Source organism: Pan paniscus, chromosome 3 (genome assembly GCF_029289425.2).
Source record: "Pan paniscus chromosome 3, NHGRI_mPanPan1-v2.0_pri, whole genome shotgun sequence".
Taxonomy (NCBI): Eukaryota; Metazoa; Chordata; class Mammalia; order Primates; family Hominidae; genus Pan; species Pan paniscus.
This window is the reverse complement of record NC_073252.2, coordinates 51,879,519-51,896,642: the sequence shown is the minus strand read 5'-3', so window position 1 is coordinate 51,896,642 and position 17,124 is coordinate 51,879,519. Positions and strand designations below refer to the sequence as shown.

At 41.0% G+C, this 17,124-nt stretch overlaps 2 protein-coding genes across 3 annotated transcripts in view; one reads left to right on the top strand and one right to left on the bottom strand.

Moving 5' to 3' along the window:
• FRAS1 (Fraser extracellular matrix complex subunit 1) overlaps positions 1 to 17,124 on the top strand; it is a 490,598-nt gene that overhangs the window by 112,235 nt on the left and 361,239 nt on the right. The gene's annotated exons all lie outside the window — the stretch shown is intronic.
• LOC134730269 (SERPINE1 mRNA-binding protein 1-like) lies at positions 15,121 to 16,185 on the bottom strand. Its single transcript, XM_063603785.1, has one exon. The coding sequence runs from the start codon at positions 16,183 to 16,185 to the stop codon at positions 15,838 to 15,840; it is 348 nt and encodes a 115-aa protein (XP_063459855.1). The 3' UTR covers positions 15,121 to 15,837.

The following is a 17,124-nucleotide window of genomic DNA, read 5'->3' as shown; positions in this document are numbered from 1 at the left end:
TGTTGACTTGAAAAACCCGAGGATCTTGCAAGTGAAACAATATGATTTCGTGGATGGCACATCAAACTGCTAAATTAGAAGACTTGAGTTTGAATTTTAGCTTTAAGAGTATCTAGTTTTATCACTTTACTGCTCAAGCCTTCCACTTACTCTTCTGTAAAATGCAGGGCTGAGATAGATAACAATTAAGATAGTAATTTTCGTGTAACCGACCACCCCCAAACATCAGTATCTAAAAACAATAAGCACTTATTATTACTCTGGAGGCATCTATGGGTCATTTGGGCAGAACTGCCTATATGGACCAGGCTTGTGTGATCTTGATTGGGCTTGGCCATTCTGCAGTCCCCTAGCAAGTTGGCTAGGGGTTGGCTCCTGTGGAACTGCCTGCTTGCATGTCTAGGAGATGACTGGCTGTTGACTGGACAACAAGATGAGAGCATTACATGTTTTTTATTATCCAGCAGGCTAGAGTGGGCTTATTCTCATGGCCAACACATGTATCCCCAAAGAGTGAGCAGACACATACGAGGCCTCTTGGAGCCTGTCATTTCTACCACATTCTGTTTGTTGGAAGCAAATCTCAAGCCCAGCTCAGATTCGAAAGATGGGGAAATAGAGTCCAAAGTCTCATTGAAAGGTCATGGAAACAGGGAAGGGTGAAGAATTGCAGCATGTTTTACAGTTTATTTACTACAGGCCCCTCTCAGTGCTTTCTGTTAAACCTGTGAGTAGTCTAATTGGTTATTTAAATACCTACCAGTGTACTTTGGCATTGAAAGAAATACAGTAGAGGAAAATAACCTTTGACTATATTGAAGGCACTTTGTATTTTATAAAACCATTTTCACTTTTGAGAGAAACATAAAATAAAGACACCCTTGAGGAGCTGGCAACGTGGTTAAAGCAAATAAGGCTCATATATTAAAAAATAGAAAACATTTCAAGACCATTTTTCTTGGGGGTTGCAGACTTGTAAGAACTATAGGACATAGAATAGTAAGAGACAAATATGGTCTGGAATTATTTACCAAGCCTTGAAGGATGAGGTGTCAGTAGTTAGATCTAGACTAATAAGACTTTTCTTTTTGGTCATCCTTATATTTATACATACGAAGACAGAAAAAGTTATTTTAATTAGTAAACATTTAATTTAAATAAGCAGTTTGCTGGTGAATAATCTCAAAACTTATATTTTGCTTAAGAGAGAAATTGTATCTTTACTATAGACGTTTAGTAAATAAAAACTATTCTCTCAAGAATGTTTAGTTTTCCCAAGAGTCACCAAATATTTTTAGGTAGTGGTTCCTTTGAATATAGCAAATAGAATTAATTTCAACCACTAGCAAAGTGCTGGTGGTTCACCAAAATCTATTTCCTGTGCCATACCTCCCAGCCTCTCTTGTGGTTAGATGTATCATTTGACCAAGTTCCCTCTAATGGACTGTGAGAAGAAAAATTTGTGATACTCTCTGGCTTGTTCCAGTAAACCCCTAGTACATGCTCCTCCATGCTCATTCCCTTTTCTGGCAGACTGGTTTGGCCACACCCAGGGTGATCCTGGGAGCCATAGATTGTCTTTGCAAGAGCTGTTGTCAACCTGTGTTCCTAAATGACTGCCTGGAGCACAACTCCTCTTTCAAACAAGAGCATCTGCCCTGTATTACTAACTGAGCAAGACATAAATCCTATTGTGTTTAACCCATTGCGTAGTGTATTTATTTGTTTCATCAGTATAGTTGCCCTAACTAATAACACCAATTATACATTGGCTTGAAAAATCAAGGTAGGAGAGCAAAATTAAAGAGTTTCCTAGATTTTCTTTTCTGTACACAGCCATTAATCTTGGTGCAAATTATCTTTCAGCAGTTACTGACTTTCTTCCATGTACCAAAGGCTGAACTTATTGCTGAAGCTAGAGAGGAATAAAACGATTCCTACTTCTGGGAGCTCACAGTCTGTTAACAGATAAACAAATATGTAAACAGATTATTGCCATAGAGTATAGCAAACCATTCTTGAGATGAAGGTTAAATGTGTCATAGAGACCCCAATATTCAGTGGGTCAAAAAAGATAGAACATTCTTTTTCTGTAACAGTGCAGAGGTAGGTGAGCAATCCAGGATGGGTAGGCAGCTCTACTCTAGAAAGCTACTAATGAGAGTGATTATCATTGATAATAATATTGATTATTATTATAGGTAGCATTAATTGGCACTTACTATGTGATAAGCTCAGTTTCAAGTCCTCAGGTATAATAACTCTTTTAATTATTACAAAAGCCACATTTTAAGGCACTGTTTCCCCATTTTAGATATAGGAAAACTGAGGCACAGGTTGCTTAAGTCATTTACCCAAGTTCACATGGCTAGGAAGTGACTCAGCTGGGCTTTGAACCCCAGCGATCTTAACCTATGCTGTTAACCACCATGCTATACTTAGATAAGCCAGTTGACACAGTGGGTAGTCATGGTTGGTATAGGAATATCACTGATTTGCAGATCTGGGTGGACATTTGATACCTTAAAACTAAGTTCTTTTAGCTCATAAACTAAGGTGATATTAGTGTACTTGGTGCTTGTGGGAAGGCTCCATTGCCTTCTTATATAATTTTATGTTCTATGTGTATCAAGATTCATTGAAGCAATTCTCCTAATTTTTGTGTGTCTCTATTTTCTTCTGTATTCAATAAAGGGAGTACCAGTTCAAAAAAAAAAAATCAGTGATAACTGTTCACATGTGTTATCCTCCCAAGCTGGCTTTTTGTGGGTCTTCAACTTACTTAGAATGTGTAATACTGACACTAGCCCACACTAAGTGCTTGTTAAATGGCTTCTTGCTGAGCAAATATAGACTAATGCCCTTTGTAGAGCTCCTCTCTCTTGAACTCCCATGAGACACATAGTGTATGATTCTTCTTGTCCTCTGCGTTTGCCCTGCTGCTCTTACTCAGACCAAGACAATGTCTGAAGGTTCCTTTCCCTCAGCTGCTCCTTGAAGAAGGCTGGATTTACCAAAGAGGACAAAACATGTTTTTTTTCTGTTTTTTTTTTCTTTTTTTTTAGCGTAGCATTTTTGCTTTCCCCGACTTCCCTGCAGCACCCCTGTAATAGTCACACAGGATGGTTTGGCAAATATAAACCTAATCTAAAACTTCAAATTTTTTTTTCCTTGAGTAGGCACAGTCAGAATGTGGGAAATGCCATTTTTATTACTGTCTACTACATTTTCTCCTTTTATCAGAGCATTGGATCCTTTGAGGCTTACACCATGTCAGTTTTCTAGTGGGGATAATTTTAGTTTTTCTTAAAATATTGTGACTGTTGTCCTACTTTTCTCCCTCACCTGTGATAATTTTTTTCCCTATAGAGAAGAAAAATTAAAAGATGGTGGATGGGAGTAGATTCTAAACATTCCATCAGTTGCTTGTGGAATGCCTCTGGATTTTGAGCCAGCTCTTTAATAAAGAGGCTAGGCAGGTGCTAAAAGATTCTTGGAGATGCTTTCTTCTTGGGGCCATTGTATCTGGTTAATTCTCAACCTTGTTGAATCATATGAGGGTGCTTTGTGTGCAAGATGTCTGACAAGACAGAAGAAAAGAAGGAACTGGGCAGAGTCAATTTACTGAAGTTGGGAAGTCTTCACTGGGAAATTTAGGTGCAGATTGTGATCCGGGCTGGGATTGCTGCATCCAGTACAAAGAGGGTTTTAAGACTCCAACCAGCCGAACAAGGGGGAGTTGTAAATTGCAGGCTGCCCTCTTGTTCCTTGAGTACAATTGACTTGAGCCATTCAGAATGAGTTAAGTAATTTTTTTCAGCCATCATGCATTCATCATATTTGCTCCAACAATGTTCCTGAGGTCTGGTAGTAAATGGGGAGCAGGAATTTCAATTTCCCTGACTGGGTCTACTTTTCATTAACCATATTACTTTTGGCAAATTGTTTTACCTCTGTTCTCTCTCCCTACAACAAAGCTAATTATGGCTCATGGAGTTCATGGGCTGGCGCAGGGGACGGCATTGTTAGTGTGCTGTAATGGAGTTTGAATCTCGACTCTGCCGCTTACCTGGTGTCGCCTTTGTCAAGTTGCTTAACCTCTCAGCTTTAGATGCCACTTCTCAAATGGAGACAGTAACGTGCACCTCACAGGGTTGTGGCAAGGATTAAATAACGTATTGCATGAACATCACTAACCACAACGTATAGCACATAGTAGGTGCCCATTAAATTATAATTATTATTGTATTTTATTATTATCAAGCCCTCAAACTGGATGAGATGCTAGCAAAATATCAACAGAGGTGCAAGGAATGTTCTTTTGTGAAAATATCTTGACCATTGCTACTTAACAGCACCATTTTTCAATGCAGTAGTAATTGTTATATTAGCATCAAATGTTTTCTTCAGAGGATTATTTTCACAACTGAAACAAGAACTTGGGACACCATCTGAGTTGACAGTGTAATGCAGTGGAAAGGCATAGGTTCAGGAGTTACACAGATCTAGCTTTGAATTCTGGTGCTGCCATTTACTAACTATGCTCTTGAAAAAGTTAATTAACTTCTCCAAGCCTCAGTTTACTTGTTCCCTAAAATGGGGATGAGATAGTAATATTGATCTAAGTAAAGCTTATTTTGAGAATTTGAGCTAATATATAAAGTTAATAAAGTCCTGCACATAATATGTGATTAACTAATAGAACATGACAAAATGTTGCCACGTGCTTTCTGAGGGTGTTTTTAAATGTCATTTTGAGCTTCCAAGATCCCTCAATTTGGTCTTCTGTTATTCTGTTTTTAAAGCAACTCATTCGTTTCTTTCCTAGCACTTAGTCACAATTTGCCTTCATACCCTTATTTGTACGTTTGTTTACTATTTATCTTCTCCCCCTATGTTAAAGGCTGGGTTTGTGTCTGTTTTATTCACCATTATATAAATAGCTACAAAGAGTCTGACATATAGTTGGTGCTTAGTAAATCTTTGCTAAATGAATGTATGAAAGGTTAGCCAACAACCGGCAGTGATATTTCTCCTCTGTAAGCACATATAATTTACTTGTCACTTCATTTCATGTTGCATTTTAACATCACCTGTTGTCTTGTTAATTAGCTCTTGTAAAATGGCTAATTATTTTCATATACCCTCCGATAGGTTGTAAGCCCCTTAAGTGCTGCCGCCATAGATGAGATCTGCATCTCTCACAGATTGTACAGTGCTTTGCATAGTAATTAGTTGTTGAATAAATGAACCAGCAAAGGAAAGGAAGAAAATGCATCCTGGGGATTTCACCAAGGATTAAACTTTGAGGAAATGCCTGAATGCATTCAGAACACTCTCATTGTCGTTTTCATCTATTATGTTGTAGTAGTGATAACTGATGATCAGAGAGATGAGATGGAAGGTCAGGATCACCTCTGATACCATCCTCATTATTCTTTATATGCCATCTGAGTAGCTCTAGCTTCGTGTCATGGGTGGCCCCATAGTCACACTGCATCCTCAGGTGAAATTGCTCTGCCTTTGAATTCCTTTCTCAGGCCAACTCCGTCCTCTTTCATGAGGAGCTGCTCTTTTTTCTTCCTTTGGCTTCTGGCATCCCATTCCACTCTCTCTCTCTCAGTTCTCATTTTCATTTTTAATGTCTGTCTTTATTTACCAGTCTTAGGCACAGTCAAGTTCACAATGAACCAGCAATTTTAGGGCTCACGAATCTCTTTGCGGGTCTTCCTTACCTATGAGGTAGCTTGTCTGTGATTGGTTCTCTTTCTGCTCTGAATTGATGCCTCAAAAACTATGAACTCTAACTTCAGCTGGATCTTCACTGCTGGTAAGCAATCTTTTGTTAATTAAAAAAAATAAAATAACTGCAATTTCACATCAATTCTGCTTTCCTCGAGCTCACCCTCCCTGTCCCTCTCAGGGTGGTTCAGTAATTTGCCCAAGGCCACAGGCCTATATCTGCCAGAATGGAGATTTGAACCTGGGCCCTACTGTAGCTCCAGAGTCCCTTAATCACCATTCTCTACTGCCTCTTTATGTGTTTTACATGTGCCCACACAAAATATATAGTATAATGTTTTAATGATTTTCTTTTACATAAATATCATATACTATGCTTAGAATTCTTCAACTTGCTCTTTTTCATGCAACAAAACATTTTGGAGTTGGAGTTACTGTTAACTCCCACCCCCATCCCCACACCTACCACCACTTCTTGCCACATTCAATGCTTTACAGCTTCCACGGGGACTCCCTTTGTAGCTTCTCTTACCACTTTTTCCATGGCTGGGGCCACCACCATCCTCAGGTTCTTTGCCTAGCCTATGAGTGTCGCCTCCTGGCTGGAAAAAATAAAATTAGCACCTGCTATGAAGCCACCCTCTCCTGCTGCTGGCTGTGCTCTCCAGCACATCGCTGTAGCCTTTTCTCACAGTCTGACTTCAGCCTTCTTTTCTCCCTCCTCACATAATACTGTGGCTCCCTGTTTCCTATCCACTTCAATACAGGCTTGTTGACCCGGCCCTTAAGACCACCATCATGCAGCCCCATCCCATCTTGCTAGCTGTATCTACACTTACCCTAAAAGCTTCTCTATGCTTTTACATGACCATTTCTTTCCTCATGTCATTTCTGAAGTCAAGAATAGCTTCCTTCCGTCTTTACCTTAAATGCCTTTTCCAGTATTTAAGACGGGCCTTGACTTCTGACCTCTCATTTAGGTGCTCTCCTGCTCCCTCTGACCTTCTCTCTCCCCTTCCACTGCATCCCCCTGTGTGTTTCCTGCCTCACTGTTTCCCTGTAGTGTCTGCATCTGCGTGCTTGTATTAGGCCTGTTGCAGACTGCACATTCCTTGCCCTTCTGGTTACAGATTTCATCTCCTGGCTTAGTGCACCAACAATAGTAAAAGCTGTATGTGTAGTTATTGGTTTTAATGAAATAGAATCATCTAAGAAAAGTTGTTCTATTTAACATATGTTATTTACCAAGATGGGAAAAAACAGACAAATACATTTTTAGAAACATTTGCAGTAAGATATGACATGAACAGTGTTTGTGTTTAACCAGAAATTTTCATTTAATGAAACAGCATAGGCTTTGTAATTTCTGGCTGACTGACAAACACTTTTTTTCTGACCTAGCCATACCTGTTAACACTTTGGAAATTTGTTTTTAAGTTAGTTTCTAATCTTGGTAGATAAGCTGAATTTTGAAAACTAAAAATTAAAATATAACAATGTCAGGATCCAAAGAAGATGGATTGTCATATTTCACTCTGACACTAAACAACTAATTTTAAAAAGTAAGATTTTTTTTAGTGCATGAATAAATTAGTTTTCTTTCAGTTTTATTTTTTAATATTATCTTACAATAATACTAAGCTTATCTAATTTTTAAAAGTCACCATTTTTTTTTTACATCACCTCTTTCCATTAATTTTATTAGCCGGAAGAACATTAGTCTATTGAGAGTCTTTTGTGGAGTTCTTGATTGAAGAGCTCTTTGGGGCCCCTTTATATTTTAAAACTGCACTTTTCCTCAAAGTCTTATTATTTTGGATTGAATTTACAGGTGATCATATGATAAAAATAATGCCTTTGTGGTCTCTGTGTTGGCAGGAGTATTTTATCCATGACACCCAAAAAAGAGAAACACACTGTGAAATGTTATTTTAGAAGATGGGTGTGAATCTTTGTCCACAGCTCAGGTGTGCTCGAAAGGCTGACTTTGGTTTTACAACTCTGCTCAGTTTCTGACTTTGTGTCTCCATGCTGTCAGATGTGCAGAACAATACCCTCAGTCTTTCTGATGTATCCTTTAGTCTTCCTGGGGTTTTGTCACAGTCTGAGGTCTTACACAATGTGAGGTCTTCTAGGTCTTTAAGGAGGTGGCTCATCTCTCTCTTGAGTGCAAGCCAGTTCCCAGCAGATACCTTTGTCCCATACTCCAAGCCTCTTGGGTTTAGGAATCTGCTACTTCTGCTCCACCCTTGAAACATTGGGATCTATCCTGATGCTGTTGTCTCCTGACACTGTTGTTCCCTCCCTGGGGTGCTATGAACATGAAATGGAGGAGTCTTGTCACCTCCCGGAGGAGGTCCTTTACTCTCCAGATGCCCTTTACTCTTGAGACTCCCTCACTTGCATCTCCTCCCCCTTTACAATTACTGGGAAGCGCCCCCATTCCCAGTCCCATTCCCAAGAGGCATCCTGCCTTCTACACATGAGAGGCATCTTGGAATTGAAACTGAGAAGCAAAATATCTTTTCCAGTTATTTCATACAGGTATTTTGACTTGAGTGCTTCACTCATTCTTACTCAACTCATGTCTTTCTATAAGGTGCATAAAGTTGGGGTTGTGTTTACTGATTAGTGTTAAGCACTAACAAATCTTAACAGGCGGCACTATGTGATTTTTCAAGACATTCTCATTTCTTACTGGGAGGCTATGGAGAAAGTGCTCCTCATTTAAAACACAATTTTAGAAAACCATCATGGGTAAAAATGACAAGGCTGGTTGAAGTAATAGAAAACATTTCTATATGCATTACACTGTTGTTCTCAAGGTGCTTAATATTTCTTACTAATGCTTATCATCAGTTACTGTGTGCATTCAGCTTCACTGTACAGATGGTATAACTGGGTGCTACGTGACTAGCTCTTGATTGCCACGTCCCTTGGTGTCTCCTCTGTCTCCCGTGTTTCAGCTGAACACACAGCTGAATCCGGGAGATCAGAATAGCAGCTTCTTTTATTTTTAGGACTAGTCTCTGATGCTTTGACTCTCTGAATGAGCCTCATGTTTCCCAGGAGCTCTCTGTAAATTAAATTTTGCTGTGTTTACTGCTTTAACTTGGAAATGTGTTGGCTCATGTTCTTGACTACAAGAAATCACAGTCCACTTAGGTCACATAAAAAACCTTACTATTAATTTAGGGCTTGGCAAACATACCTATGTCCATGGATCTCTTCCATATTTGGTAGGATCATGGAACCTGCTTAATGAAGACTTGAATGCCATTTGAATATACAAGAGGATTATGTGTCTGAGAAGAAGATAATGAGATGTAACACTTCCTACCAATGATGGCAGTGCAAACACAAGCTCCAAACTCCCATCCCGCTCTACAAGATCCTTTGTTTTCCTGTAACCAGGCATAGTTATCTACCTGGGATATAACCAGTATGGAAGGGAGGGAAAAGATAGAAGGGGTGCACTCACTCAGCTCTCTCAAAAATGCTGAGCATACCAACTGTCTAACAATTAAGATAAGCCAAGTATTTGGCTGACTAGCACTGGTCATCTTCATGCATTAAAGTCACCTGGAATATAATTTGTCCTGGGGATAAAATGACAGGATTATAAATCTTTAACCAGGCTTTTTAAAATCTGGTAAGATGGGAAGCTGAATTAGGTCAGAAGTCTTAGGCAACAGAACACAGTCTAAATCTTGAGCCATTTGCTTGCAGTGGGAATACCTGTGTAGGAATAGTTGTTGGGATGAATGTTTTCATTTGGAAACAAAACATAAACCCTAAATGTAAATCACTGAATTTTCTTCTAGCAGCATCAGAATAATGCATTACATTCATGCACAGGCTGCGGTATTATTAAGGCAGAAAGGCATTACTGTATTCAGTAATGTGCTGTGAAGATTTTCATTATTGCATCTCAGCAGGCTTGGTTCTAGGCAGAAAGATGAAGTGGGCAAAATCAGCCTTTGCTACTTCCTGCAAATGCAGGCTGGCTGCTCTCCACCGGCCCCATCCGGACACTGCCCATCAGGCTCCTGGCTTCTTATCCCATCGCCCGGAGGCTACTTTTTGTTGGGGGGGGAGCAAGATTTACATTTGGGCTCTTTCAGTATTTATACTTCTGGCTCCCATTAATTAACACATTTTCTAATGAATTGACTGTGATCTCCTGCTACTGTCTAATTGCTTTTACTGTTCTTTTCTTGGTCAGACCAGCACTACTGGAGAGACTCCCAGGAGTTTCTCTGGGTGGCAACATCTCCCATCTGTGTGCCCCGGTAAGGAGGGACACACTTACTCTGCCATTGAATGCACCCTTAGTTTATTGGCCTTGACTCTGGTCTGGCTGTGTCAGCTAATGCTCCAGCAGGAAAGTCTACAGACCTGAACTGGGTGATTTGAGGAGAGTTCAATAAGGGGACTCTTTTCAGAGGTGAGGGCAGGGCATTGTATAGGGAAACCACAGGAATAGTGCAATATCCTAGGGGTAGTTACAGCAGGGAGCCAATATTAATTCTACATCTGAAAGGGAAAGGAAGAAGAGCATTTCTGGGAACCTGGAAGCAGAGCCAGCTCTGTGGAGAGGATCATCTTACAGGAATTGTGGCTTCAGATGAGAGACCTGGCCAGATCATGATGCACAGCAGGAAGGGAGGCAGGAAGGAAATGGCCACCCTTTCCACCCTCCCTCTGATCTTCTGCCAGTCCTCCTCTTTGGCCAAATCCTTCTGGAAGCCTGCTGACGTGGTCCATGCAGGCCAGCATGCCTTGGCTGAGAGCATGGGTAGATAGAAATGTCCAGCACAAGGGCTCTCAAGCATGTGACACCATTACATCCCTAAGAGATGCTAGGTTGCTGTCTCTTGGTGAGTGCCATTTTGCAAATCAATTGGATTAAGATCTCAGTTGCTCAGACATTAGTGAATTGAATGTCAAATACTACTTTGACTATCAGGGGAAGTTTTATGTTGATGCCCACGAAATTAAGGGTAATAATACCTGTAGTTGGTTATACCCTAGTTCAGAAATGAAGTAATTTTTCTTTTGCAGGTAGCTTCCTATTATATGTGAGATAGCATTACTTCATGTATCAACATCTATGCAAATTGGCAATTTAAGAAAAAGGACTGAAAACTAGGAAGGCTAGAATGTCATAGAATCTTGGACTTGGAATACAGCATCCCATTTGTTCTCCTACTTAGAGCAGAAATCCCTTTTAAAGTGCCTGCAGTAATCATTGCGCCCCTCCCATTGTGAGTATGAGGACTCGCAATTCCACCCATTCCCATTGCCATCAGGTGTAAATGTTATAAAGAGTTTCCTTACACTGGGCAGAAATCAACTCACTGTTCCTTTCACCAGTTGTTCTAATTTTTCCCTGAAGAGCTACATTGCTTAAATCTCATCATCCTTCAAATATGTGAAGACAGCCATCATTTCTCCCTGACACCTTCTCATTTCCAGGCGAAACATTCCCAGTTTCTGCAACCTGTCCTCATAAGATACAATTTAATTCAACCAACATTTTTTGAGCCCCCAGCTATTGGCAAGGCTCCAGGCAGGCACACCTATGAAGCTTACAGTGTGGCTGGGGAGAGGAATGTAAACACTTACGCAATACAAGATAGAATGGAATGTGTTGAGTAGAAGTTTAACTCACATACTTCTAAGTTTTCATACAAGTTGTTGGTAAAAATGTTAATAGGAAAGAAACAGGGAAGGGGCCTTGTAGCATGTTAAGAAAGAGCCTTCTTTAGGTTGAGACCAATTAGCTAACTCACATCAATGGGTACTACCATTCAACCTACTCTTGGCTTTGGTCATCTTATCTGTCCCATCGAAACATCACAGGGACCTTTGTCTTGTATTGCTGAAACCAAAATTCATTATGTCTGTCCCAACAATTGCCAATAGGCAGGTTACACACCTCCATAGTGGGAGTGCGTTAGAACCTCAATGGGAGGGAGAGAGAGAGTGATGTGAGTTTTTTTTTTTTTTTTTTTTTTTGAGACGGAGTCTTGCTCTGTCGCCCAGGCTGGAGTGCAGTGGCGCTATCTCGTCTCACTGCAAGCTCCGCCTCCTGGGTTCATGCCATTCTCCTGCCTCAGACTCCCGGAAATGTTTTATATTCACCAGAAGAGGGGGACATGGCTTGAAATATAGTTGAGAAACAAATAATTATACTTAAGTGTTAAAAATTATGAAAGCTAAATGGTAGTACATAGGTATTCTTTATGTTATTCTAAATGGTATTTTTGAAATACCTCAATGTTTATGGAAGGAGGAAATAAACACTGCCTTGGTCCATAGTGGAACCTTAATGGTGGAGTATGGCCATGGGCAACTCATGAGCTGCTGAGACAAGTGGTTGGGGACATTGGTCTATGGTTAGCATTCTCTTGTTGTACCTGTTCAGTTTCATTGTTAAAATTGTTCTCTCATTGAGTTAAAGCAAAATAAACAGCCATCTCTGGGTGAGGTCAGTTGGGAGTCTCTGGGTCCTGAATCACTGCTGGTGGATGGGGCACTGCAGGGGTGGCCATAGGGAAGGCGGGTCTGCCAGCTCTATTTGAGATTATGCTTCCAGCACCTGTAACTCTTGGTTCATCATCATCAACACTAAGGCTGAAAATTGCAGCCCTGCCTCTATCTCATACACCTTCTTCCTTTCAGGTGCCTCACCACCTTTTACCTTCCCTCCCCATACATATGGATATGGATTGAACACTGTGTATTACTTCCTGGAAGTTACTGAACGCTGTTGATCCTCAGTTTCTGTGTCAGTCCAATGGCAGTAATGATACCTAACCTCTTAGGATTTGTATTAGTTTCCTGGGCTGCCATAGCAAATTTCCGCAAACTGGGTGACTTAAAAAAATTAGAAAGTTATTCTCTCAAAGAAACTTTTTCTGTCTCTGGAGGCCACAGTCTGAAATCAAGGTGTTGTCAGGGCCATGCTCCCTCCCAAAGCTCTAAGGGAGATTCCTTCCTCGCCTCTTCCAGCTTCAGGCAGCTCCTGGCCTCCTAGGCTTGTGGCAGCATCACTTTAATCTCTGTCTCTGTCTTCTTGTGGCTGTTTTCTTTCTATGTGTATGTGTGTTCTCTCCTTTTTTTAAAAAAATAAAGATACCAGTCATTGGGTAGAGGCACTTTACCCAATGATTGGCATTTTTATCGAAAGAATGATTACTGCAGGCACCTTAAAAGAGATTTCTGCTCTAAGTAGGAGAATAAGTGGGATGTTCTATTCCAGGTCCAAGATTCCATGACATTCTAGGCTTCCTAGTTTTCAGTTCTTTTTCTTAAATTACCAATTTGTATAGATGTTGATACATGAAGTAGTGATATCTCACATATAAGAAGAAGCTACCTGCAAAAGAAAAATTACTTCATTTCTGAACCAGGGTATAACCAACAAGTATTAATTTGGTGGGCATCAACATAAAAATTCTCCTGATAGTCAGTGTAGTATTTGACATTCAATTCACTAATGTCTGAGCAGCTGAGATCTTAATCCAATTGATTTGCAAAACGACACTCACCAAGAAACAGCAACCTAGCATCTCTCAGGGGTGTAATGGTGTCATATGCTTGAGAGCCCTTGTGCTGGACATTTCCATTTGCCCCTGCTCTCAGCCAGTGACTGGGGATTAAACTAATTACCTCTACAAAGACCCTATTTCCAAATGAGGGCACATTTTGAGGTTCCAGGTGCACATAAAATTTGGGGAGACACTATTAAACCCACTACAGGATTATTTTGGGCTTTAAATAGGATACTGTATGTGGAGTACCTACATAGGGTGAGGTATAGAGTGGGTATTCAATAAAGGGTAGTTCCCACCCCCTAATTACCGCTGATGCACAGATGTTCGAGGGGAGCGAAGGGCAGCCATAACTATACATTCCTCTTGGAATTGCCTGTGGTTTGATCTTCAGGACTCTTCAGTATCTCACTGTTCCCACCTACACAATAGGGCTACTCACGTATAAGGAAAGTGTATAGGAACACAGAGAATGATGAAGTATTCCTTTTGTTTCTCATTCTGGTGTTCCAGTTGTGGATATAGCAAAGGAAAACTTCTTGAGAATGCAACTTAGAACCAGAAAATGGAATGGAATGGGAAAATGCCATTGTTCTCACCGACTGGAAGTGTATCTTCAGTTGAGGCCCTGTTGGATCATTTACATTTTTCTCATTCTTTCAGCCTTGGGGCCTTTTCTTGACATCTGACTCTCCACAGAAAAAGCACCTGTGGTGGCCTCTTCTTTTTAATATCACGTGCCAGCAGGTAGGCAGGCAAGTTATGCCAAGACATGGCTCACAATCTCCTCAGGCCTTGGATGAAAGAAAGTGGAATTCCCCTGAATTAGCAGGAAGTGTTTCATTAAAAATCTGAGTTGTATAAAACTCTCTAAAATGTGGAGCTTTGAAAAGCCATTCCTTCCCTGCTCCAGAAAATATATTCAAAATGACATCTCTATAAACTTTGAATGTGTTGTTTGTACAGAAATCCAAAGAAGGTGAATAAAGGAGGGATTCCAGGTACTTATTTCATCCAAATAATTTATCTAAGGGAATTGACTTTCATCTGGAGGTGGAATAAAACCATATATGATTAAGAGACATCTGTTATATGTCTCTAGGCATTTAAGGAATGGAACTGGCAGCCACTTGTGAGACAAATGAATATGACTGTCCCACTGACATAGGAGCTACCCAGGGCATAGGAGCTACCCAGGGAAATGCAGGGAGTTGGGCAGTTGGTGCAAGGATGCTGTGGCAATCAGTGGGAGCCATGGAGAGAAGTGGCTGAAAAGGTTTGGTTAACAAACACTCTTATATATATGAAGCTTGCTTTTTGACTACTAATGATATCACTATACTTACATTAACTTATTCAGCCAACCGACACTTAGCATGCTCTCACTGTGTACTAGGCGCTAGGATGAAAGTCAGTTCCTACTCCTACGAGGTTCCTAGTCTAGTGGAAGAGATACACAGGTAAACATTCATTCATTCAACAACTAATTGAGCATATACAGTGTCTCAGGCTCTGGGTGTGCTGGATGTGGTGAACAGGATAGATGGTGCCTAATGGTATGAAAGCTTTGATCTAGTGGGGGAAGCAGATTTTCTTTTTCTTCAAGTACTGATATTTCTGTATATAAAGATTTAGCATATATATATAACAGCTATCATGAGAAGTGAAAAAAGATTTTTCCCCAAAAATGAAAATATTAAAACTAAGTTAAAATACATATAGTTAGTATTCCACACAGAATAAAATTTGACAAATCAAAGTTTAACATGTCCCAGTTGACCATGTGTGAATATACAAAGCAGATATTAAAACCAGTATGTCCAATATTTAAAACCAGTTTGTAATTGGGGGAACTTCTAAATCCTTAATTAAAAAACACAAATGAAGTGAAAGCTTTAAACTGGTACACACTGTTCACACCTATATTTCAAGTTTGGAAATGCATATTTGCAAGCAGCAATACAAAAGTATTCATGAAGAATGCATAATCTCTGAAAATTATGAAAACATCCCTGCTACCAATACATTTCTAAATACAAAACTGACTACCATATTTGTTACTTCTGTGTAGCGAGATAAGTTCATTTTTGAAACAGATAAAATTCAGTCTTTAGGTGTGAATGGTATGAATGACAGTCTTTTTTTTTTTTTTAATTTGTCATTTGGAATCCTTAAGCATGCAAAAGCTTTGAACAGAAGGGTTCACGAAGGAACCAGGGTTGTCTTATGGCATCCAGTTAAGCCAGAACTGGGAATGCCTCTGGGTCATCCACATCAGGAGCAGAAGCACTTGACTTGTCGGTCCTGCTGCCACGGTTTGGGCGCCCACCACGCCCACGTCCACCTTGTCCTCCCCTGCCGCCACGTCCTGGGCGGCCAAGGTCTCCAAAATTGATCTCCAGCTGAGACGTTATATCATTTGCTGGCTTCCGGAAATGATGGTCCATAACTGAATCCTCAGCATGAGCCTCTTCACTCTTTGATTTATGAAAACAAATCCCTTCTTCCACTGCCCATCAGCACCTTCATTTGGTTTTCAGATATTAAATTCTACTTTTGCCCGGTCCTTATTTTGAATAGCCTTCCACTCATCCAAAGTCATCTCTTTTGGACCCTCCTCTTTTACCTCTTCAACATCATTCTCCTTATTTTCAGTGTCTGTCATTGGATGATGTTCTTCACCTTCAGGTGTTTCCTCAGTCACATTTGATTGATCCAAGTCAGTTAATTCGTCTTTGACAGTTCCCCAGTTGTGAGATCCGCTACCTCCACGTTTGTCCTCGTGCTTCAGGCCACTGTAATGTGAAAAAGAAGATCTATCACTTCCACTATGCCTATCAAATTCACGTTTGCCACGAGAATCAAATCCATCTCCTCGGCCCATTCCACGTCCACGGCCCCCTCGACCTCTTCCAAGACCACCACGACCTCGAATAGGTCGGTCAATAATCGGTCTATCAACTGAAAATTCGCCTCCTTCACCCTTTTCTTCAAGTGGCTTTTCGAATCTTCGTTCACAAGGTGGTTGCCTTTCTGGTCTTCTATCAATTATTTTCCCTTCACCCTGAAGTTGTTGATCAGGTCTTCTTCCAACTCGTCTTATTCCTTCTTTCTTAAGCGCCACGGGCGGCTGCGTCTCCTCTTTCTTGTCAACCACGCCAACGCTAGGGGGCAGCGAGCGGGTTCTTGCGGTCTTTCTAGGACTCCTTGCGCAGCTGTTTGCCTGCCGCGTTGGAGTTGGTCTGGGCCGCCGCCTGAGCTGCGCTCTTGGCCCCAGGGCCCCCAACGCCACCCCTACCGGCTTCTTTTTTCTTGTTCTCCGCTGCCTTCAGCACCTCGAAGGGGTCCGATTCGTCGTCAAATAACTGGTCGAATCGGTTGGTGACCACACAGCCGAAGCCTTCCTGTAAGTGCCCAGGCATGATGGTGGCTCGGCGGCGCGTTCCTCTATGGATTGCAGCGGGCCGCGCCGAGCCAAGAGCGCCTGCTTCAGCTCTTCCCACAAGATGGCCGGGCCAAGATGGAAGCAGGTATTTAATAATTTCACAAATGACCATAGAATTATATTTGTAAGAAATGCTATAAAGCAAAAACTCAGGATGCCGTGAAAGTATAGAACAGGGGCAACCATGTTGTGGTTATATGATGTACCATGTCATATGTGCTGCAGTGGAAATGTACACGGGGAGCACCTGGGGGCCTGGAAGGGGAGCTTCACCCATACTGAGGCCAGATAAGGAAGGGTTCCTAAGAGAAGCAGAGTCTGGATCTTAGAAGACAAGTAAGAGGTAACCAGGCAAAGAAGAAGGGTGGGCTCCCAGGT